Source organism: Synchytrium microbalum (genome assembly GCF_006535985.1).
Source record: "Synchytrium microbalum strain JEL517 chromosome Unknown SmJEL517_scf0004, whole genome shotgun sequence".
NCBI lineage: Eukaryota > Fungi > Chytridiomycota > Chytridiomycetes > Synchytriales > Synchytriaceae > Synchytrium > Synchytrium microbalum.
Window position 1 is genome coordinate 1,065,589 of NW_022158353.1, and position 22,937 is coordinate 1,088,525.

The following is a 22,937-nucleotide window of genomic DNA, read 5'->3' on the forward strand; positions in this document are numbered from 1 at the left end:
GGCTCTCTTCCTATATCGGTGCTGGCCAAACACCAATATCCTTTCTTACATCCTCCAAAGGCCTCTCAAACTCCTCCTCATACATAATATTCATCAAAAACTTCGCCCTGGCACCAGTCTGCACCGCCCATGGCACATACACATCAAATAATATGTCTCGTTCCGCCTTACTCAACCTCGCAGGCCCCACAAACGAGCTCAGCGCCGCCACAGGCAATCCCGTCTGCACCATCTCAAACCACTTTATCGCCAATTCATCCTGGACAGTAATTCCCAATCCCAACAATGTGTGCCAAAAGTCGTGTACTTGACGATACCTAGTCATGACATATGCGAGCTCTGGATCCGAGATGTATTTTATGGGGGTTCGGGTATCTGCTGATACGTTATGGGTTGTGCAGAATGCGAGGTATTCGTGTCCGAAAGTGCCTGGTGGGAGGGTTGATAGGTTATCAGGGAGGGTTGAAGTGTTGATTATGGGTTGGAGTTGGAGGATTTTACGGCCTGTTGAGTCTAGCAGCATTCTGTCTCGCATCCTGGATAGCATGAATGAGCCTGTTGATTCTCCGAGAGCTGCGACCATGTCTATTAGTTGTGTCTTTGGTGAGCTTAATTGCTGTCATTGAGCGAGTTTCAAAGATGGTCAAACCTTGACGTGTTGGGTCTCGCAGAGCTGTAAACGCTGATGATACAGCGATTCGTAAGCTCTCACAAACGGACAGACTTTGAGCTGGTATGTATAGTTGAAGGGGTTAAGCTCAACCAAAGTTTGATGATGCAACAAGCTCCAATAACAAATTCAGTCTGCAATACCTTGTGAGTAAGGCCTTGTTGAGATATACAAGTCATTTAACTTGACACGTTTAGCACAATGTCGAATTCGATTGCCAAACATTCTGGTCCAAGTGCAAATGATGGTGTTTCAGAGAGTCAGTCCAGAGGTCAAAGAAGGTAGATGTACGCGAATAATGCGAATATGTACGATGAAATGCCTAATAAACAGTGTGTAAGTCAAGTTGAAGGGCGAGATTTCGTGATTTTCAAAAAAAGCGAGTGCAAGTCTCCAGAGACCGACCTTGAATATTGTCTATAGGCTATAGGCAGTGGAAATACTTTTACCGCCACGAGATTATACGAGTCTTGCTTATGAAGACGGGACAAGATTAGAGATTCTGTTGTGTGTTTTGAGAGTGGAGGAAAATGGCAGGAAATCGAGGCAAGTGAATAAAAGTGGCAATGTTTTATCTGGTTTTGTATTATCGACATTCCTTCCATTTTATACATGGTCTGGACTGTTGGTCTTCCTGTTTATATAAGACAGTTGTGTGGTTTGAGGTTGAAGTGTGATGTCAGCACACTCCCTCAAACGGACAGACATTTGATGAAATTGAAATCACGTCGTTGGCACTCGGAACAATCAAGAATACTATTATTCACACACATCTTTATTAGAATCTCCACATAAACTGGTCCTCAAGATCGGAGCTCCAAAGAAACCACAGTCTCCTGCACCAAATCGAATCCCACAAACCACGTCAAATCCACATACACATGGAAACGTGAATCATGCTCCAAAGCCTGCACAAACAGTACCCAAACTCAAACTACTGTTGAATCCTGGTGGCGGTAGTAGTAACAGTGCTGCTGGTGGTACTGCTTCAGCAAAGAGGAAACACGATGATGCTCCTCGGCCACCAAATACTGCTCATAGCAATCCATACTCTGCTGGATCTTCAGCTCCTTCGTCGTATACTGGTACTCCCGTCATGGAATCACGACAATTACCAACTCCTTCCATAAAAAAGATGAAATTCGATAATACCTCTGCAACAGCACCGAATACGAATAGTAATTATAATAATGGTATAGCTAGCAATAGCATTGCATCATCAGTTGCACCTGCAGGTGGATTTGATCAACCACAGCAACAGGATCTAGTGACTATGGGTCCTGATGGACTTCCTGTCACTGTAAAAGAGAAAAAGACCAAATATAAACGTAAAGGTCCAGCACGTCCAAAACCTGGTGAGCCAGGATACAAGCCACCGAAAAAGAAACCACTGTATCAGGTAGTCAAGAAGTTCCTGGCTACCTTGAAACAAAAAGATGAATATGGCTTCTTCTTGGATCCTGTAGATACGATTGCCGTGACGGGATACCTCGATGCCATCAAAGAGCCAATGGATTTCACGACAATGGAAAGAAAGATATTTAAACGTGAATATCGTGGTATTGAAGATTTCCACAGGGATGTCATGCTCGTGACTGGTAACTGCAAGACATTCAATCTCCCTGAAACATTATATTATCAGGAAGCTGATAGGTTGGAACAGATGGCAGTAGCGTGGTATACTCGTGAAGCACCCAATATAGCTCCACTGACAGAACTAGACTTGGTTCCAGAAGAACCAGGTGGAAACGACACGGAAACAACCCAAACAGCCAAGGAAGAAGTGGCAGTGCCTCGCAGACGGCTTCCCGATTTACGAGATCGCGCTACTACAGGTCGTAAACCGCCCATAGATTTGATGCCATATGTTTCCAGTCGTGACAAGCTAATCAAGAGAACTATGCCAGATGAATCTGGTTTCTTGCCTGCCTCTCAACGTAAACTACGTAAATTCAATCAATGGGATGCGCTAGAAAATAAGATGGCGTCTCTCATACAAACTGATGGGTCGATTATACCATCTAGAAAGTCAGCAGGAGGATGGGACATGTTGGAGGATTTATTTCCAAACATGACACCCTTCCAAGTATTTATTCAACAGCATTCTACAAGGCATTATTTAACTAGTGAAGATGTGGATGTACCTCTGATACCTCATACTTTTGGCTCTTATGGGTCTGTCTCACGAATGGACGGTGATGCTCCTCTACCTTTGCATCCTCGATTACAAACACTCGTATTTAAAGACCCGACTGGTGAAGCTTATATTGCCAGCTTGGAACGATTCGTAAATTTAAACAGTAGTAGTAATAGTGAGGTCGATGATGGCACGAGTCTCTTGAAGGAGTACATTGACCAACGCATTGAAGACTTATTGGGTGGTGCTGATGTCTTGGCAGGAGAAGCAATGAATGCAGCTTTAGAAGCTAAAGAGTCAAAGACATTTAACGCACTAGTATTAGAGACCAAAGCATTTGGTAAAGTTGATGTCGCTGCAGGTCTAGAATTGATTCAAAAGTATGGTGATCAGGCATCGCGAGAAGAGGCATCGGCTGCCATGTTTAAGGATGTTAGTTTGGAGATTCCTGCACTTTTAAACTTGACTGGAGGCGGAGAGCTGAATACCAAACCGTATGCTCAGATCAAGCGACCACAGTTGTTTGCTGATAGTGTCAAGGATATTATGGAAGCTGATGCTTTATTACAGTCATCGAATAGCAATGGTGGCACTGATGCTCCCAGCAACGACACAGAGAAAGCGCGACTTGAGACTTTAAAGACTGGTATCCAGAATAGACTCAAGCATGTCTTCCAGCAATTGAGTGCCGAGAAAAAGACAGTCGTAAATCAGCCTAACCCACCTTACGTCCCAATGTCTCTACCTCCCATGCAGCCAATGAATATCGGCAATGTAGGAATGCCAATGTCGATGCCTCCTATGAGTATCCCAATGTCGATGCCAATGTCGATGGGTGCCTTGTCGATGCCAATGATGACACCTGTACAGATGCCAATGAATACCATGCCGATGCCCATGAATACTACTTATACGTCACCGCAGAAAAATGGGCCGCAGAAACAGTCGCAACAACAACAGCAACAAGTATCATTACCTCATCAAAGAATGCCGCAACAGCAGCAACCTCAAATGTTTAGAACGATGCAACAACCACACCAGCAGCAATCGCCACAGCAACAGCAGCAGCAAGCGCAAGCTCAGCAAAGGCAGCAGCAGCAACGAGTGCAGCAACAACAAAGGCCACCGCAACAGCAGCAACAACAGAGAGCACTACCACCACAGCATCAGCAACAGATGCAGCAGCAACAGCAGATGCAACAGCAGCAGATGAGACCGGTGAGGGCACCATCGTCTCAACGTCCAGCTAATAGTAACACTAGTCCAATGGTGCGACCTGGACAAGTAGGCGGAATGATGGCAGCAGCTGGAATGAATATGCCGCCCATGAATCCAGTAATTCAACAGTATATGCAACGGTTTCATGGCATGTCTAGTCAGGAGCTCAGCCAGTACCTTGCTGCCAAGTAAGCAATTGCATTAGTCGTGTCGTCCATTTTTTTGCCAGCTCGACCTAATGATGTCTTTTTCATAATCATAGTCCGACGGTATTGAATGCTATTGCACCTCATCTGAACATACAGCAGCAGTTTCAACCAGTACATAACAGTGGTGGCAATAATCGACCACGTACTCAGTCGTTACCTCAACAGCAGCAGATACCGCAAAGTATGATGCAAGGAAACATGTCGAATCTAGGTAACATGCAAGTACCAGCTTATAATATGGCACCTCGATTCATGCCTCAACAGCAGCAGCAAGTGATGAACCAACAACAGCAGTACATTCAGTTACCTAATGGACAGTTGATGGGAACTGGTAGTATGAGTGGTGGTGGAAGTAATCAGTTGCCGAATTTGGGGCAGTTGCTACATGGTGGTGTTCCTGTTGTGAAGCAGTCTGCGTATGGTGGACATCATGGACAACATCCATCTCAGCAACCGCCGCCACAGTAGTTAGAAGGATGGGTTTGGTAGTGGGTGTTAATTGGATATGTATATATTTTAGAAGGTTTGTCTATGAGAAATAATATGTTTTTAAGAAGGACGAAAAGAAGGTACGTTCGACCTGAGTGATGGAAGGCGAGTTTCTGGAAGGCGAGTTTCCAATATTAGATATATCTTGCAGCTACGCGTTAGATGGACCTCTGGTGATACATGTGGAGAGGAAGTTATTGTTGGTGCTCTTGAAACGAAGCGATCAGGTTCTAAAACAAAAAAAGTAAAGGAGGAGTTACCGTTGAGACTTGCAACTACATACCAAGTATTTATTATTCATAATCTATCTCTTCACTTTATTGCGGAAGCACGCATCGCAGGAAGGCCGATAGCTCATAGCTCGGACACCGAGGCAGCCAAGTTTTGGGCTCAAAGAGACGACACGGAGTCTCGGTCAGAGCAACAGAACAACCAAGATCAAATGCTTGGAAGGACGTGAACGACGCGTTAGTGTATTGGATGTCCGTGTTTCGAACCTGCGGCGGCCGTTGAAAAATTCCTGTTGCAAAAAACACAAGCGAGAAAAAGAAAGAGGGAGCTTCCGGCCAAGGCCACCACCAATTGAAAAAGTACACCGACGAACAGCCTGTACAATATTGTAGAAAGCTCGCAAGTAGGATAAGATGAGCGGCGCACCAGCTATCGCTCGTTTTTCTGAGAATGAAGACAGAAAGGACGGAATAGTACCTGCAGCAGCAGCAGAAGCACATACCACATCACAGGAGACACTACAAGCAGCATCACCGGCATCATCCACTGCTCCATTGATCGTCGATGCACAACCTGTATCGCAAGACATTGCTGCTCCAGTGGTGCCACCTCAAAAGTACAAGTACCAAATACGACAATCGCCACATTTGTCAAAGAGGGATGCAAACGGAGATATCATTCCAGTCACGTTAAAGTCGCAGACTGTAGCTATGCAGCAGGCTAAAGAGGGTGAAGGTGCTGCCGACCCGGAAAAGTTTGGCTCGACAACCACCCATTTCACTCCTACCAAACATGCGCACCATTATGAACATGCGCCGGGTGTTAAGAGTAAACGTAAATGTGATGTAGGTGTAGTTATGGAAGTTGATCAAGCTTGCATCCTGCAAGGTTTTTGATTTATGCTGACAGGTTGTTTTTTTGGCAGGACTTGTTTTGGTTGATCTTGTTTGTATTGATGTGGATTGGCATGCTTATTATTTTCGGATACTCATGTACGTTAATTGAATTATCCTTTACTCTTCGTGAATTGATTTATCATAACTAAATTTTCACAACAAAATAGTGTTTTACGGTGACGCAAACAGACTTGTCTTCCCACGAGACTCTGAAGGAAATCTGTGTTCCGCAGGACCAGGAGTCGATTCATTCAGAGATTTAACTGGACAGAATTATCTCTTTTATTTCAACTTGACGTCGACAATCACATACAAGCGTTGTGTCGCTTCGTGTCCTTCAGTCACATTCCGTGCCGATACAGTAGTGTGCATGTATGATGTCGTGCCGGGAAACACTACTGCTGCTATCTCGCAGCAAGTTGCATCGGGGCAGTGTGCTTATACGTTTGCTTCGTCGTCTGGTATGTACTGTGAAATGGTGTGCGTGATGTTTCTCATACCTGATGCTTTTTTTCGTCCCTCTTAAAGTCTTATACCGCTGTGTACCAAAGCTGGTGCTATCCGGAAACAATGGTACCATTATTGTTAACGGAACCACAGTGGTACGTATATACCTCGAATGAGTTTGCCACCCCCAAAAAAAATACTTGCTGACATCAAGTCTATATTCTAGGCAACGTCTGCTTGGGGCAACACTGTGTCCAGCGATTTGAACAGTCGTCAAACAGCAGTCAAGATCTGGCAAGACTTGTATGGCGAGTGGTATGGAATCTTAGGGTACGTTATAAGGACGAGCTAGACAAGGTTTTACCCTTGGGTTTCCAAGTGAAGAATACATTGCGGATGCGGGCGAGAGCTTTCTCAACGTCAACGACATCATTGAGGCTCTCGAGATCCTTCAGACGATTCGGCTAACGACTTTTATTGCTCTATGTAGATGTTTCATCATTGTCATGTTGCTGGCAACTGGATGGGTACTCTCTCTTCAGTACTTTGCCCTGACGATGGTGTGGGTGACTATCGCGCTCGTGCTGATCTTCACTGCTGGATTGTCTGCGTTTTGTTGGTACTGCTGGTGGTAAGTCAGAGATCCATAAGTTCAAAGTCAGGCCAATTTCTTGTCAACTTCCCGCTGGAACAACCTTTCCAAGGACTGGGTTTCTGACTCTTCGTTGTGTTTTGTAGGTTATTAAAGTACAACAATAACAATGTCGTCACATACGTCCTCGACACCACTCAGTACTCTCAAGGCTTCTTAGTCTTTTTGGGAGTCACATTCGGCATTATCTTTGTTATCGAAACCATCTTGGTTTGCATTACCTTTACTCGTATTATGCTGGCCGTGAAAGTGATTAATCAAGCTACAAAGTAGGTTAAACTGTTACTTGATCCCGATTTTATTGGTTGGGTCCAAAAGTCGCACCAGAAAACGCGGGGCGTACTGAAAGCTAATCAAACTTGTTTTTGTTTCACAGGGCAATCAAAGCGATGCCACAACTGATTGTGGTTCCTCTTGTTAAGTGGTTGGCTATGCTTTTGGTACTCGCCTTCTTTTTGTGGGTGTTTGCCTTGCAAGCTACGGCGGGCTCTGTAGCTACTACTACTGTTACGTATCAGATTAATAATGTTGCTACCACTGTTACTGGAAAGTCCTTTTCTCCTCTCACGTAAGTGTATGCTATGAAAATATGCTATCAAGGCATGATGGGATTGTTTTCCTCTATTTTCGTTTTTGGCTATGGTCAATATTCGAGTTTCTCGTCACCATCCTCAGTTTGTAAAACTCACTCTGCACGCTGCGACACCTGTTAGATACTTGTTTTGGTTGGAATTCTACACCCTTATCGTCCTACTCTGGACACTCAACTTTATCATTGCCATCGGCCAGTCCACCATCGCAGGGTCAGTCGGCATATGGTACTGGACACGCGACAAATCCACCATCCGCGCCCCAGTATGGAAGGCCTTCACGTACACCCTCCGCGGTAACTTGGGCTCCCTAGCATTCGGATCCTTCATAATAGGTCTCTGCCAAGTAATCAACTTCATTGTCGTACACCTCGAACACTGGGCCCGTAAATCCCGTAACGACTGTGGACGATACTGTCTAACCTGCTGTTGCTGTTGTTATAACTCCATTATCAAGATACTGAAGATGATTACCAAGAAGGCGTATATCTATATCGCTATTAATGATGCTGCATTCTGTCATGCTGCTTCGACGGTGGTGGAATTGATGACTCGTAACTTTTTCCGAATGATTGTGCTGGATGGTGTTGCCAATATCGTCTTGTTTTTGGGCAAGATGGGGATTGTTACACTTATGAGTGTTATTGGGTTGGGCATTTTGAAGGCTATTGCGTTAAGTGATTCGGCCATTAATGTGAGTGCAGAAACGATGCTTTCCTTGTCACAGCTTCCAATTTCCATCGGTCTTTTTGTGCCCGTTTCGTTCATGCCCAACTCACTCAATTCTCTTTAGTACTCGTATGCCTTAATCGTCGTAATCTTCTTCTCTTGGTTTGTGGCGTCGGCCTTCGCTCAAGTCATTGATATGACTATTGATACCATATTTGTCTCATTCTGTAAGTGAAAGAACAAAAAAACGCATGACTCAAATGCTGCTATGAATCTCTTACTCTTTCCTCCTACCTCCCATCTCTCTACTAGGTGAAGACTGTGAACGTAACGACGGAACACCAGAACATCCATTCTACATGGACGCAGAGCTCTTAAAGCTCACACAAAGTGTTGAAGCTGATGACCAACAAGACGATGGCGACGACGAGGAAGAACAGGTTGCTGCTAGAAAGCACGAGAGACTGGATCGTGAATCACGTCGTCATTGAGAGCATAATAGCAGCTCTTGGTTTATCGGATATCACACCGACTGAAAATCTTAATAGTAGTTAGTTACCAAATAGTTCCCCTTGTTTGTTTTTTAAGCCATTTTTTGTTAACTTTTGGGGAGAGAGGTGTTAATATGGAGATCTCATTGACTGGCTTTTATTTCTTGTGCTGTGTTGTGCTTGTGGATTTGTGGTTCGAGTGTCATTCATCATGTTTTTTCAAGACAATCGTTATCGAATGGATCCGATGTTAGCGATGCTTATTCAACATGACACGACATCAAGACGTTGCTTGCCCAGTGATCCTTCGTCACAAGGACGACTTGTCCAAAACAGATGCACCCTGTGACATTATTCTGTCGCCTTGAAGTCCGACACATTCAACAACCACCCACATTGAACTCATAACAAACATGGGCACCATCGCAAGTACAAAGGTGCTTGTTGCAAGGTAATGAGAACGAGATGCGAGTCAAAAATATATGGGATATTGGGATGCGTTATCTCATGCAACGCTATCTTTGGAACTCCACCATCGCTTGTTTTGTGCAGGCCTTTGTTTCGGCTGCTCTTCGTCGATTAAGGTGAATTGGCGTGTAGATCATTTTCGGAAGCTGTACATCATCCCCGTCGGTTTGATCTCTGCGTTCTTTGGACAATCCAAACGCTAAGCTCAATTGAACCTCTTGTAGTGTTTTACAGTGACGCAAAGAGACTAGTCTTCCCACTCGATTCTGAAGGCACCTCGCGCTTAGCAGGACCAAGATCAAATTCATTTGTAGATTTATCTCAACAAACTCTTTCTCGTCACACGATAGTATTTGCTTGTTTTCGTTGGAATTTTGACCTCTCATATTCCTACTATGGACGTTACACTTTCTCATTTCCATCGGTCGTAACCCGTTGCGAGATCAGTCGGATTGTGGCGCTGGATGTGTGACATATCCACCATGCGAAGACCAGTGGGCCAGGCCTTCACCCTCCCTCGTAACTTGGGCTCCTTTAGCATTCGGATGCTTCGCAATAGCATAATCAATGTCTAGCATCCTGTTGATGTTGTTATACTTTAAGCACAAGCTATGTCGCTATCAATAATGATGCTTCGTGTTGTAATGCTCGTTTCAACTCAACCGACTGTAAGTGTCCAAACTGATGACCAACGCAACGATGATGAAGACCATGTTACTGCTAGAAGGTATGAAGGGATTCGGACGCCGCCACTGACCATCGTCCTAATTTATCAGAAATAGATTCCGTGGTATGCGATTACAGCCAACTTTTTTCGGGAGAGACGTGTTGTAATGAAGATCTCATTGAGTGGTTTGTTTTACGTTTGCTTTATATAATTACAGTCTGTGGTTGTATTATTTAAATTAGCATTCCCAAGTACTCCGTCTATACTCTACTCCTCTTCATCATCTTGCTTCCTCCAGTTGGCTACTCATCAAGTCCTCAAACTCGGCCATGAATTCCTGCATTGTTCGTCCTTGAGACAATTCAACCACATCTCTAGGTATTCTACTCGTCATGTACTTGAATCCTCCTTCCATTGCGTCTCCAGGTTGCACAAATCGTAGGATCGGCTTGTTGTCTGATGTAGCATTCTTTGCTAAATCCATGATTTCAGACCATGAAAACAAGAGAGCGTCCGTTGCGTAACGGAATGGGTTGAAATCGATTATGGATACTTTGAGGTTTGTGCGGTAGAGGTACACGTCAACTACGTCTAAGTTGGAGGACGATAGTAGAGTTTGTGCTTGTTTGTTTTTCGCGTTGTAAGACAAACACTGCATTCTCAAATGCACTTACAAGTTGCAACTGGAAACTTTTTGCTCACTGACAGGCTGATGAATTTCTGTACAGCAGACAAGATATCATCATGCATTGGCCTTAGAAACTCGTAATAGTTGTTGTCCCTTTGAGATATCCCTGCATAAAACAATTACACATAAGGCTCTCAAATGCCTACAGGTCCAGACGACTCTGAAATACATGCACCTGCTCCCTTACCTAGCAATCTACCATCAAACACAAAACATCTAAACTCCATAGACGGAGCATACTCATACCACCTCCGTAACACCAGATCAAATGAATGTATCTCATCACCGCCCTCTGTACCATCTTTTGGCGGTAGGACATCATCAAAGGCATGATCCAAATCATGAACAATGAAATCAGACGATTTCAAAAGCAAGAAGATATCTGATGGATCGACACATTTCAGAGTTCCTGTTGTAGTTATCCAGGCTGCGTCCTATTGGAGGATTTGGATTGTTCCTTTTTTTTCTGAGAGTCATCACAAACACATGATACCTTTGGTGAACTCCAATTCAGTTTCGGAAAGACAGCACCTCCAAGTTCTTTGATGGCTTCCGTTATAGATGCTCGTAGATCTGGGAAGCTTGGTAACTATGCGAGAAAAAAAGTCAGGCTCGCTGCCCGTACAAGAGCTTTAGTTTAGCTTACGTCCTGCTCGTCTTCCTCCAACTCACTCGCGGTTTCATCATCATCTTCATCAATATCGCGATCATCTGCATCAGAATAGCGTGACGGTTGTGGCAGGCCATTCCTATATAAGCGATTGCAATGAGCTTTGCACCTCAAAATGTTGCAAACCAACAAACGCATTCAAGCAAAGTAACGACATAATCGCAATCTCAGATAGTTAGCTTACTGGTCCAGAGGTAGAAAGACCCCATCTGCATGTAAGTAAGCGACAAACTCGGCTGGCAATGGAATGATTTTGCTCTTGATTGTCTGGGATGCGAATATTGGATACCATGACGAGAAGCGACATTGATGGATGTCAGAGCTACTCAATTCTGGCATATCGCATGTGGGGCTAGGTGTGTCTGCCTCCACATGCTCGCTATCTTCTATGCTCATTATGTAATTCAACATTTGATTGGAATGTGTTGTTTGGAATGGCGATCGCTGAGCACATGGTGCTTGAGGAGGATATTGCGTGGGATATTACTCCATATTACTGTTTGATCATTCATTTTATTTTATATTCAAAGCTTGAATGCATCAAAGATACAAGCACTCAACGATCGAACAGGTTCAATAACTGACACCTCATTTGACCTTAGACTCAACCTGCACAAACCATGCCTCCTAAGAAACGCGCTGCAGACGATGATGTCGAAGAAGACGATTTCGTCGTAGAAGACGATGACGACGAAAAGCCTAAAAAGAAGAAGGCTGCTCCTGCAAAAAAGACAAAGAAGAATGACGATGTGGATGGCAATATCGCTACTTTCGATGTAAGCACCAAGTTTGCAATTTGGAGTGTGTGCTTGCTGGAGAGAGGCTTTTATCATCAAATGCTGAAAACCTTTGCCAGTTGGAAATTTCAGCAAATACACACATACTGACATTTTCATCACACTCTCCCCTCTGTCTGTCGAGCAGCTCACTGCCACCCGAAAAGTTGCTGTACGCACTTACAAGGGGACTCTCCAAATTGATGTGAGTCCTTCTGTTCCCAAGGCCATCGTCTTTGGATCATCCTGTGCTTTACGAAGCAGCATCTCCAGCTTGAAATATTGACTTTCTTGCACATATACTTAGATTCGTGAATACTACGCAACTGACGATGGATACAAACCCGGAAAGAAGGGAATCGCTCTCACAAAGGCACAGTGGGAAACATTGAAAACACTCATTCCACAAATCGATGAGGCTGTGGCCTCCACTGATGCATAATCTCGATGAAAAGTAGCTAAAGCTCAAGTTGTAAATATGCTTGTTGTATTTTTACCTTTACCATAGAAGTGTTGGATTAAACTGAAATTATTAAAACCATCAAATCTGGAAAGACCAGTTGTTTTGATTGTTTGTTTGGGGGATCTTTACATCAGGGAAGTACTTCACATTGGGTTATGAAAACAGGGAAAGTATACAACGCGGGAATTGAGAATTGGGATATAAGGAGAGCTCGTCCTGAATCGTGCCACAGTCCAGCAGAGCCCTTGTTGAAACCCCCGAGAGAAGTTTGAGAGGGAGTAGAAAAAGTGATGCTAGTAACAAATTCATCAATACAATTGAAACGTCTCATATCCGTAAGCAAGTTCTCATGACCATGTGCATCACAGCAACATACGCACTCAAGTACTCATGGCAGGCGGGTAGCATGCATCATTCTTCCTTGACCAAACAAAGTAGTAACCCACACAAATAACAGAAAATAGTATTTCAACGGCTTTGCTTGGGTTCTTGCATGGCGCAAGAACAGACTTTCACGCAATTGGGTAAAGGCTCACATTTCGTTTTTGCAACAAAATGGGAAGATTCGATGTGGCGTCTCCCAGATGGTATACTGAGGAATAGTACCGTTTTCTGGTTGTCCGACTCCCAATGCAATATCAACATTCCTCGCAAATGGTTGACTCAACAGGTTTTCAAAATGTATGTGTGTGTGTTTGAAGTTGGTCACCATTTGTTCATTGATGGAGGAAAGCTCAGACGACTATCACAAATTGCTGATCCTCGCCGGTAATCCGTTCGCTTGCTATCAGGTTCAGTGTGCTCCTCAACCAATAATTCAGATCTTCAAAACTCACACACGTTGCCTTTGTCATTGCTCGTAATACCAGCGAGTGCCAATACACGATATAGCACAATTCGATAGAGCTGATGCCTTAGAAGGTAGCTATCTAGAGAATCTTCTTTCCTTTGCTAGCGAGTTTGTGCACTCTCTAATCTGCGGTTATTGCGAAGGCGATGCTGGGAACTGGCCTGGGGAAGCGAACATCAAATACGACATAGATCTTTTACAAACGAACCAGAAACAACCGTGCATGTATCTTTGAAAATGTACATGAAAATGAAATGATCTAGCTCTAGCAATTATTACATGTGTCTTGAATACTATATATTCCTTGGCAACCCCACAAAACAACTGGTCCCTCAAAGCTATACGCCCCATTCAAGTCCGATTTGTATAATCCCTCCACTCTTGGATCCCTCTTGACCTTCCTCTGCAAGCAGGAACAGCTTGTTTCGTCGGCACACAAGCAGATTCAATGACCGGATCTTGTCCTTTTTGGTTTCGAATACGTGCACCACCTTTCCAGAGTCGGCATTGACAACATCCACAACACTTTGCGAGCCAACTACCAAAAAGTCATGACCAAGTTTGGCTAGAAATGGCGGGGAAAAGATGTGAGATGGACTTAGCAAAGAAGGCCCACATACTGGCCGGTATACCTGCAAAGGTCAATGGATTCCTCCAAGTCAGTATCTTGTGCTCGTCTTGATGAGATATAACACCCATATCTAGAAAATGCAAAACAAGTCAGTTTTCACCTGAACCCCCAAACGTCCTCAAAACCAATTCGTTGACCCATACTTTGATAACACATCACATAAGAATCAGTAAAAGGAATTCCAGCAACACTGTTTCCCAACCGCTCTTCTGATGTATTCGGAACTACCACATCTTCAATAATGGTAGTTTGCAAATCAACCATTCGGAATTTCGTGCCAACTCCAGTATACAGTTTCACATCAGTGGCAGAATTCTCTACTACATTCATGGATGAGATTTTGCCTTCTTGTGGGACATCCTAAAAAAGTGTCGAAAATAGCGGTCTGAGTTGGCTATATGTTCTGCTCAATAGGCTTTTTTCGCCGTCGAAAACTCACCTTGAGTTTCATGAACCTGTTTAATGGATGAGCTGCCCATTTCATAACTAGAATCGACTTGGGCATGGCGACACAGAGATACACAGAGTTGTTCATTTTACCTAGACAGCAAAGCATATGAGGTCCTGACTTCAAGACAATAGCCCAAGATGCGCTTTTCAAACTCACTTAACGAAAAGAAGTCACACTCCCTTGTCTCCTTCAACTTTTTCAGCTTGGTCTCTGTCTCAAACTTGTGCCTTTTCTTGAACTTGGATGTTGATGACAGCTCGTGTATTGCGACCACAGAGTGTTTTCCTATTAAGAGGAGATAATATGAGTTTGCTCCTGTTTTTTTCGCTTCCGATGGTTGACCAGAACGTACCAGAACGGGACACTAGAATGCTCAATTCTTCCACAGCATCTATCTGCTCATACTTTCGTTGGGATAGTTCAATCATCTTGCCATCAGACCCTAACCAAAAAAGCTCTTAGACTCGTGGATTCAGAGGATATATCTGATTGTACGTACCACTACACTCGAACGCATACAGTCCAGCGTCAGTTCCAAGTAATAAAGTGTCACCTGAATTGGAAATCAACAGTATTAGATTCTTGATGATCTTTTTACATAGCACACAACAGAACCATCCATACCTAAATACTCGGCACAGTCGACTCTTATTGATATTCTGCAGAGTCTCGTAGCCTTGAAGATCTGCCGTTTTGAAGTGGAGGGGTCGTAAGTTGCAGAGTTGAAAGCCTAAGACAGAAAGCGATGGAGCTTACAGGCTTCTTGGTTTCGACACTGGTTATACTTCCAGAAGTTGATTTTGTCTACAAAAAAATAATAAGCAAGAAGTCCTGAGCAAGCATTCACGACGAGCGCAAATACCAACCGTACCGGAGAATGGTCAATCACGCTCGAATTCAACGAAGCAGCTCCACCTGCCATCGGACTGGAAAATGCCGATGCGCTTCCAACACTGCTAGTGGTACTAGCTTCATCCTCACTTTGACTCCTCCTTCTCTTTTCCACCTCGACTACCGAAGATGAAGCAGCAGATGAAGCGGATGATGGTTTTATGGTCGATGATCCATCAATTTCATCTTCAGTCTCGTTTTCGTCGTCGTCATCAACGGAATCTTCGGTAGTGGCGGCAGATAGTGCAGAGACAGGTTTGTTGGTTCGGTTTCGTTTAGCTTCTCGAGCTCTCTCAATGAGGGATATTATAGTTGGTTTTGTTGGTGGTAGTTCTGATACGAATGGATGCTGTAAATGAAGAAACGGTTAGATTCTATCATTTCACAGCAAAAAAAAAAGATCTAAGCAGTCAAGCCAATACTCACTTGAAGTAACTCTTGGGCGCTCGGCCTCATATCTGGATCCTTGACCAAACACTTGACGAGGAAATCACGAAACGTATCCGTCCATTTAGCATCTTTTAATGTTGGTGGATCCAACTTGGGAATCATAAACAAGACTCTCATTGGATGCATGTCAAACATTGGTGGACTGCATTCTGCCATTTCAATGGCTGATATTCCTAATGACCACAGATCTGCCTATATGACATTAAATCGTATGAGAAAAATGCAATTCTGGCAGTCGTGCCATTCTCTATGAGTTGGAGCATTTTTTCGCCTCAAGCGCTGTGGCACAGTATATATACCTTGGAATCGTAGGCTGATCCTTGTTGCTCTGAAGTTATGACTTCAGGAGCCATCCAATACGGTGTTCCAATAAACGTGTTTCGTTTTGAGAATGTCCGTGTCAGTTGAGTCGAGACTCCAAAGTCAGCAATCTTGATTTCTCCTGCGTCAGTCAGTAATATGTTTCCTAGATATACGGGTGTGAATTCATGGTGCAAAAAAAAGACCTTAACGTCCCAGCCATACCACACTTGATGTCTCGATGTATCTTCCCAACAGAGTGCAGGAATGTGAGACCCTATAAACAAATGTGCGTGAGCCTATGGCAACATATGACGGGAAGAGCACCGTGAAACTCACAGCTAAACTCTCTCGAATGATGGCAGCGATTTCACATTCTAGTAATGGTCCTCTCAGCGCTAAAAGACAAGCACTGATTAAGATTCTATCAAATTCCTAACTCGTAAAATCCAATACACTTGCATTTGTATCCTCCTTCCACTGATCCACCTCCACAAAACTCCATGACAATCTACAAGCAAACAAAACCGTTGCAGATCACATGAAATGAAACCCAAACAGGATATTACGGCACTCACCCATATATGTTTAGCACCTTTACTCATCTTCTTCATGAAACAGCCCACATAAGATACGATATTCGCATGCTGACAATCCCGTAGGAAATTGACTTCATTCAACACTTCGTCCAATTCTTCTCCTGCCTCGAGCTTGATGACCTTGACGGCCGCCAGTCCGCCAGTATTGATGACTTTGGCTTTATACACTTCTCCATAACTATATACAGAAGATTGTTTGACTTCAGATGAGAATCACACTTGTTTTAATGTCGGGCTAGTTCTAGTAAAAAACCGAGTAGATCTTGACGGGAAAAGAAGACGAACCTGCCAGTGCCTATGTGGTCTAAAAGTTCATAGTGTTTTTCAGGATCATCCTTGCTACTAATCGCTTCAAATCTTTTATCCATAACAACCATGAGAAACAGAGCTGTGTGCGGTTTTGGAGAAAGTAGAGGAGGCGGCCTACGAGATCAGATCCGAATATGACTGATCCAGTCGTGTCTTCTGCCTACGTGCTTCTATTTTAGGGCGCGGTAAAGAGCACGATTTTGTGAAAGAGGCAAGCAAGTTGCAATGTTGCGATGTGATGGAGGCGGACGAATATGACCGTCAAGATTACGATATTGAACGTGGCGTAGTCATGTAGAGTTACAAAACTGCTATATTTGTCCCAAGCCAAAATCTATTCATCCGTATTGTAGTCATCTACTATGTCAGTCTCTAGCATTTCTACGTCTGTAGTTGCCAGAATTACAAGGACCCTTTCGTTTTCTACCCCTGTGCCCGTGCCATCCACGTCCGCCTTTACACCTTCACCACCACCACCAGCCTTGACTCCTTCTTGGTTGATTGAGTTCAGATCTCCTGTTTCTCCAAGGATCCAAGAGACGAAGAGCATGGCAGTTACTCGTCGGCAGTAGAGTACTACTCGATGGCGATCCTCCACAACCTTGGAGTGTGAGATGGCACATTTATGTTTGTATTAATGACTCTTAAAGCATTCCGTGCCCTTTTGACGCCAATAACGAGAATTCCATCCAGCGTTCGATGTACTTCGTTGTCATTTGATATCTTTAACAACGGGTGATTGGCATTGGTAATGGAGAGAATATCAGACGGGCAATCGACTTTAATATATTGGATGTCACCCTCCCATAACGTCTCAGTCGCATATGGCTCTACATTGTCGGAAAGACAACGAATAAATTCATGAAACTAATGAAGAACAATTATGCATGCCTCGAATTGCAAAGTAGTTGCCGACTGGACAAACAGCATCAAAATCAGTGGCTTTCCAGTCGTTGTAAAAAAAAAAACATGGGACGTAGCAGTAAAGCAACGACCATTCTCATCTTCGAGGCCCAAGTTGAAATGATATGTGGTAGCTATGAAAGTGTTTTCAGCAGGGACGTTGACATACATTTGGCAAACCTAGGCTTCTGCGCTTACAACATGGAGCAACAAAGCGTCCAACAAAGTATTTTCAATATGTTTCTTGGGAGACTTCAAGTCACATACAGTAACTAACGATCAAAGGATGTCGTGAGTAATATGCTCATTCTTGTTATCGGCAAGGGCTTTTTTATACTTCGTTCGAGTTCTGAAAAATCCGTTGAGCTAGTCATCTTTCCATATCCAGTGAAAATCATTGCTGATTTACGCGGTTCCACAACATCCATGGAGCAATAAACTTTCGAAGCCTTCAAAGACCTTCAAACTCGTGTGCTCTGACAGGGATAGGTCGAGCATTCTGTAGCCGTGAATCCTTTTTGTGCAGATGCGAATTCACCTCATCAGTAGAGCCAGGTATTTGGAGCTTTCTCAGCACTTCTTCAGTGACATTCTGTTGGCTTCATTGACCTTGGCCATATCCGTCATCCAGGCCATGGTCAAGAATGGTTTTTGCTCTGTACTCATATCAGAATTCAGGAGCTGCTGAAGAGCGAGTTGTTGTTGTGCATGATTTATTGCTCGAAAGGATGCAGGGAATCTGGCAAAGTCCTGGTTATTGAAGTTCCTATTGGGAGAGGAGATGCCATAACTAGACACGTAGTGAAGCAGTATAGCCAGAGTCTAATGGGTTGACATGCGTTAGCAAACGATTGCAAGTTGAGGGGGAGTCGTTGCAAAGTGTCATATGTCAAATTGAAGACGAGCGTACGTGACTTAGTCGGACGTCACGAATACGGGTTTAACCAAGACATTCAACTATACTTTTCATTCGACGATGCATTAGAATACCTCTGGATTAAAGATGGTGTGTTACGATTCGACTGATGCCCGATGTCAAGTAAAGAGTCAGTTTTGGCTATAAAGAACGATGAGTGTTAGTATGAATTTCGAGTACAAAACTGTTACAATGCTGGGATTGCTCTTTTTTGATTACAAGATGTCAAACATAACATGACTGCATCGTTTTGATCGGTTAGCTTTGCAAAGCGCAACCAATCGCTCATATCCCAAGCACATGAAGCCTAAGAATCCTTGCCTCTGATTGCAGCTGATGTATCCAGAAGCCCTGTATCCGTCTCCTGAGGGCGCTACGAACGAAACCAAACGGATTTGACTTCATTTTGTTGGGCGATTTTGATATATCGATATACATAGAAATGGTAATTCAGACATGGCAACTGCTTTAACTATTTCACGATTTGCCAAAACGCGTAAAATCACGTCAAAACGGATTGTATGCGTTGTATGGTGTACCTCCAAAAAATAAAAAGCGATCACGAAGTGCTACTGTTCACCAACAACAAGGACAAGACTAGGAAATTGCTGCATATCTTGAGCAAGTAAGTCACGTAAATGAGCGAATTGTCGCAAAACGTTTCAACAAGATACTGCTGGAAGAGGTGAAAAGAGCTGGTCAACCAGTAGAGCTATTGCTTTTCAAAGAGTAACGTCAAAGACAGGGTACACTGCAATGCTAAAGTGCATTATCTTCTTTCATGACTACAAATGTACAGTTCCACCTCCTTCTCATTCCGTCTTCCTCACATCAGGTTGCAGCCCATCATACAAAGTCACTGTTGCAACAATGTCCGACCTACCACCAATTCCAAAACTAGCTGTCTCAAAACCAAATGATATGATTGCACATTTCTCACTACCTGTAAACAATTTCTTGGAATCTATTCGCTTCTATGACGCCTTGTTGGCCACCATTGGTTATCTGCGAAGGTATCACATCCCTGGAATCACAGTCTCGTATGGCTCAAAGGGGTATACCTTTTGGATTCATGAACAGCAATCGAGTGTCAAGGGTGACTCCCATCAGAACCGATTGCCTGGACTTCATGTCTGTTTCAATGCGGTATGTCAATGACGCACTTTGAAAGCAACAAGTTTTGCTGAAACTTTTGCACTTTCATTCGTAGCCATCAAGGAAAGCAGTAGACGAGTTTCATCGTGCTGCATTGGAAAATGGTGCCACAAGTGATGGTGCCCCAGGATATCGGGACTACCATCCACTCTATTATGCAGCCTTCATTATAGACATCAATGGATATAAGCTCGAAGCAGTGCACCATGGAGAATGGTGGGAGTGGCTTTTAATATACGTCTTTGGGCCACCAAAGCGAGATGGAAAGAAGGAGTAAGGCACATGCGAAGTGTAGCAGAAACATGATTTGTATTTGCTGCAGAATAACATAAGGGTAGCGATTATACACCATTTCTACGTTGTATCTCTTGCCAACATTCGGCTTATAACATTATTCACTTGCCGTTATATTTGGTTTCAATTTACTCGTGTAGGACGTGTTGGTTGTATCAAAGCCAACGGCGAAAAGGAGATATATTGCTAAATCGCGTCAAGGAAACGAAAAGTACGTGTTACTGATCCTCTTTATTGAGTCGTCCTCCATCTAGAAACTGGGCTCGAGGAAATCAACGTGATGAAGCTTAAGCAGCTGGAAGGTAAGAAGAGCATTCAAATCAGGTTTTCATGCTCTAAGATATGTTTCTGCCTCTCTTCTATAGCTGCTCTTCAGGACGTTGCGCCATTTGAAAATCCCAACAATCTGCTCGAGCAGTATCCAACATCACCACACATCGGTGTGCTAATACTCAATCGTCATTGCATTTCTCACTTACTAAACTGCTGATCCACCGCTAGGCTCTCGCATCATATACACCGCAGCAACAAGCTTTGCCGACATTTCAGGAAAATGTATCTGCGACCTCGGCTGCGGGACAGGTCGACTCACTATAGGAGCTCTCCTCATGGACGCATCGCATGTTATCAGTGTCGATGTAGATGCCAGTGCGCTGGCTCAAACTGCTGCAACATTGGAAGAGTTTGATCTGGACGATTCTTCGTGTGATTTGATACTAGCCGATGTTACTTCACCGTGGTTTAAATCTAATGATGCTGTGCGAGGGTCATTAATGGTGGATACGGTTATTATGAATCCACCTTTTGGGACTCGGACAAAGGGGATTGATGTCAAGTTTCTTGAGGTTGCGTTCGCTGTAAGTTTGGCGAGCGCACAAAATGCTTGAAGTTTTATCCTGGAGTATCTCATACCTTCTTCTGGCTATACAGATAGCTCAGTCTGCAGTGTATAGTCTGCACAAGACCAGCACTCGAGAGGTATGAAAACTTCAGGGGTTTGACTCTGTGGGGCCTCCGCTAACTCCCTATATTTGCATGTAGTTCCTGGTCAAAAAGTCGAAATCGTTAGGATGGAATGCTAATGTGCTAGCCCAACTACGGGTGAGCAAAACAAGTAAGCTTCGTGACTCAGGATTGTCACTCCTGACCAGTTCTTCATCCTAGTTCGACATTCCAGCAATGTACAAACATCACAAAAAGGAATCTGTGGATATTGAAGTTGACCTTATTCGGTTCTCGCCCTTGTAAAGCATCACCATATGTAGATTGTATTACTTAATTTATATAGCATTCGAACACCTGTACAAACTTTGTTTGCCTTGTTTACAGATGTTGGTTATGAGCGTATCGACGACCACTACAAGTCCAGATCCAATAAATCTCCTGCAGTAGCTAGACCTCCCGAACTAGATGCTCCATGAATAGGTTGCTCTTCCTCATCCAGCGTATCCACATCCATGAGATTCGATGGTACAGCTCCCATTAAACCTTGTTGAGAGAAAATGAGTACCAAATCGTTGAGCAAACAAGTCACGGAACCTCAATATCATACCTGGTTCAGCTTCAGGTCGACCATTCAACAAGTCCTCAGGACTCCAAAACAGCCGACTCAACTTCATATCTGCATCCTGTGGTATCGGCGGCATGTTCGTTCCTGTAGGTGGTGCTGATGTCGTGTTTGCTACTCGTCGTGCATATGATATTAAACTCTTGTAGTCCAATGGTTCTGCAAAAAACGAGCGATATCAACCAACGAATTGAGCAACAGTCCTTTACCCAGCACGATATGCATCCTATTATACGTACCTTCACCAGCCCGTCGTGAATTCAGGACCTTGTCACCAGCATCCGACAAGATTGCTTGCAAAGTGTGTTGCGCAGACTGCAACCTCCTAACCAATGACAAGATCATGACATTATGTTGTTCGATTTGTTGTAATGTGGCATCTAGTTTGGTTTGAGTCTCTTGATGTAATTCAACTAATATAAAATGGTTTTAATGTTTGATCATGACGCGATAAAACCACCCTTGAATCTATATCATACCTTCATCTACAAGCCTCTGCAATCTCTCATCGACTATAATAATCTTTCTCAGGATGTCTCCTGGAGCTTGTTGCTGGTATGATGATGGAGCTTTCGGTTGTTGTAATGAAGCTAGCAATGATAATTCAAGCTCCTCGTATTCTTTAAGAGCAGAGAGCGTGGCTGGTCGCAGAGATGTATTCTCGTTCATTCCTTGATCCCCTTTTGATGAACTTGACGCAATCCTTTCGTCGTGCTATCCATGCGATAGAGAATTGAAGGCACTTGAAGATGGATTCGCTAGAGGTTTTTTTGGGTTTTTTTTGCGACGCATAAGGACAAATTCAACCATTTTCCGACAAGTTTACATGCAGACTGACACGTCGCAAACGCTTTTAACGTGTAAACGAGTCCATTCGTGACAAACATTGTATCGATTACCACCCACCACCTTCAGCAGCCTTTCTCTGCTTTTGGAACTCCTTTACGAGTCTTTCTGAACATATGGCAATACACATAGCATCAAAGTGTACTCCATTGAGAAGTCTCTGTTGCCTGTTAATGAGATTGAACCGAGTCACCTACGCAAACGGATTGATTGTCCTCAAAAACTGCGAGAGTGCTATAGCTTACCTGACAATTAGATCTCAAGTCTGTAGAGAACCCAAGCATGTTGGTTAGTGGACCTATCAGTGAAACTGCTGAGACTTGACCAAGTACAGTTCTTTTTTT

The 22,937-nt window shown here is 43.7% G+C and overlaps 6 protein-coding genes across 6 annotated transcripts; 2 read left to right on the top strand and 4 right to left on the bottom strand.

The window, feature by feature from the left end:
- Window positions 1-10: 10 nt before the first annotated feature.
- Window positions 11-583, bottom strand: SmJEL517_g01387 (uncharacterized protein; the record flags this gene model as incomplete). The annotated part of the gene is made up of 1 exon (XM_031167315.1): window positions 11-583. One exon carries the CDS (start codon window positions 581-583, stop codon window positions 11-13), a length of 573 nt encoding a protein of 190 aa, XP_031026896.1.
- Window positions 584-871: 288 nt separating this feature from the next.
- On the top strand, window positions 872-4,702 carry SmJEL517_g01388 (uncharacterized protein; the record flags this gene model as incomplete). The annotated part of the gene is made up of 3 exons (XM_031167316.1): window positions 872-929; window positions 1,453-4,213; window positions 4,288-4,702. The coding sequence occupies 3 exons, from the start codon at window positions 872-874 to the stop codon at window positions 4,700-4,702; spliced, it is 3,234 nt and encodes a 1,077-aa protein (XP_031026905.1).
- A 5,412-nt stretch (window positions 4,703-10,114) lies between these two features.
- On the bottom strand, window positions 10,115-11,588 carry SmJEL517_g01389 (uncharacterized protein; the record flags this gene model as incomplete). Its single annotated transcript, XM_031167317.1, has 6 exons — window positions 10,115-10,425; window positions 10,509-10,628; window positions 10,710-10,956; window positions 11,016-11,111; window positions 11,169-11,271; window positions 11,377-11,588. 6 exons carry the CDS (start codon window positions 11,586-11,588, stop codon window positions 10,115-10,117), a joined length of 1,089 nt encoding a protein of 362 aa, XP_031026904.1.
- A 2,031-nt stretch (window positions 11,589-13,619) lies between these two features.
- Window positions 13,620-16,980, bottom strand: SmJEL517_g01390 (uncharacterized protein; the record flags this gene model as incomplete). Its single annotated transcript, XM_031167318.1, has 17 exons — window positions 13,620-13,846; window positions 13,914-13,982; window positions 14,056-14,272; window positions 14,352-14,452; window positions 14,520-14,648; window positions 14,716-14,805; window positions 14,863-14,916; window positions 14,988-15,048; window positions 15,120-15,167; window positions 15,235-15,603; window positions 15,681-15,896; window positions 16,004-16,170; window positions 16,230-16,281; window positions 16,344-16,402; window positions 16,461-16,515; window positions 16,583-16,781; window positions 16,889-16,980. The coding sequence occupies 17 exons, from the start codon at window positions 16,978-16,980 to the stop codon at window positions 13,620-13,622; spliced, it is 2,205 nt and encodes a 734-aa protein (XP_031026754.1).
- Window positions 16,981-20,460: 3,480 nt separating this feature from the next.
- SmJEL517_g01391 (uncharacterized protein) lies at window positions 20,461-21,428 on the top strand (the record flags this gene model as incomplete). Its single annotated transcript, XM_031167319.1, has 6 exons — window positions 20,461-20,482; window positions 20,546-20,620; window positions 20,682-21,037; window positions 21,111-21,158; window positions 21,222-21,281; window positions 21,345-21,428. 6 exons carry the CDS (start codon window positions 20,461-20,463, stop codon window positions 21,426-21,428), a joined length of 645 nt encoding a protein of 214 aa, XP_031026755.1.
- A 109-nt stretch (window positions 21,429-21,537) lies between these two features.
- Window positions 21,538-22,416, bottom strand: SmJEL517_g01392 (uncharacterized protein; the record flags this gene model as incomplete). Its single annotated transcript, XM_031167320.1, has 4 exons — window positions 21,538-21,668; window positions 21,733-21,906; window positions 21,987-22,160; window positions 22,227-22,416. The coding sequence occupies 4 exons, from the start codon at window positions 22,414-22,416 to the stop codon at window positions 21,538-21,540; spliced, it is 669 nt and encodes a 222-aa protein (XP_031026756.1).
- Between the last annotated feature and the right edge of the window lie 521 nt (window positions 22,417-22,937).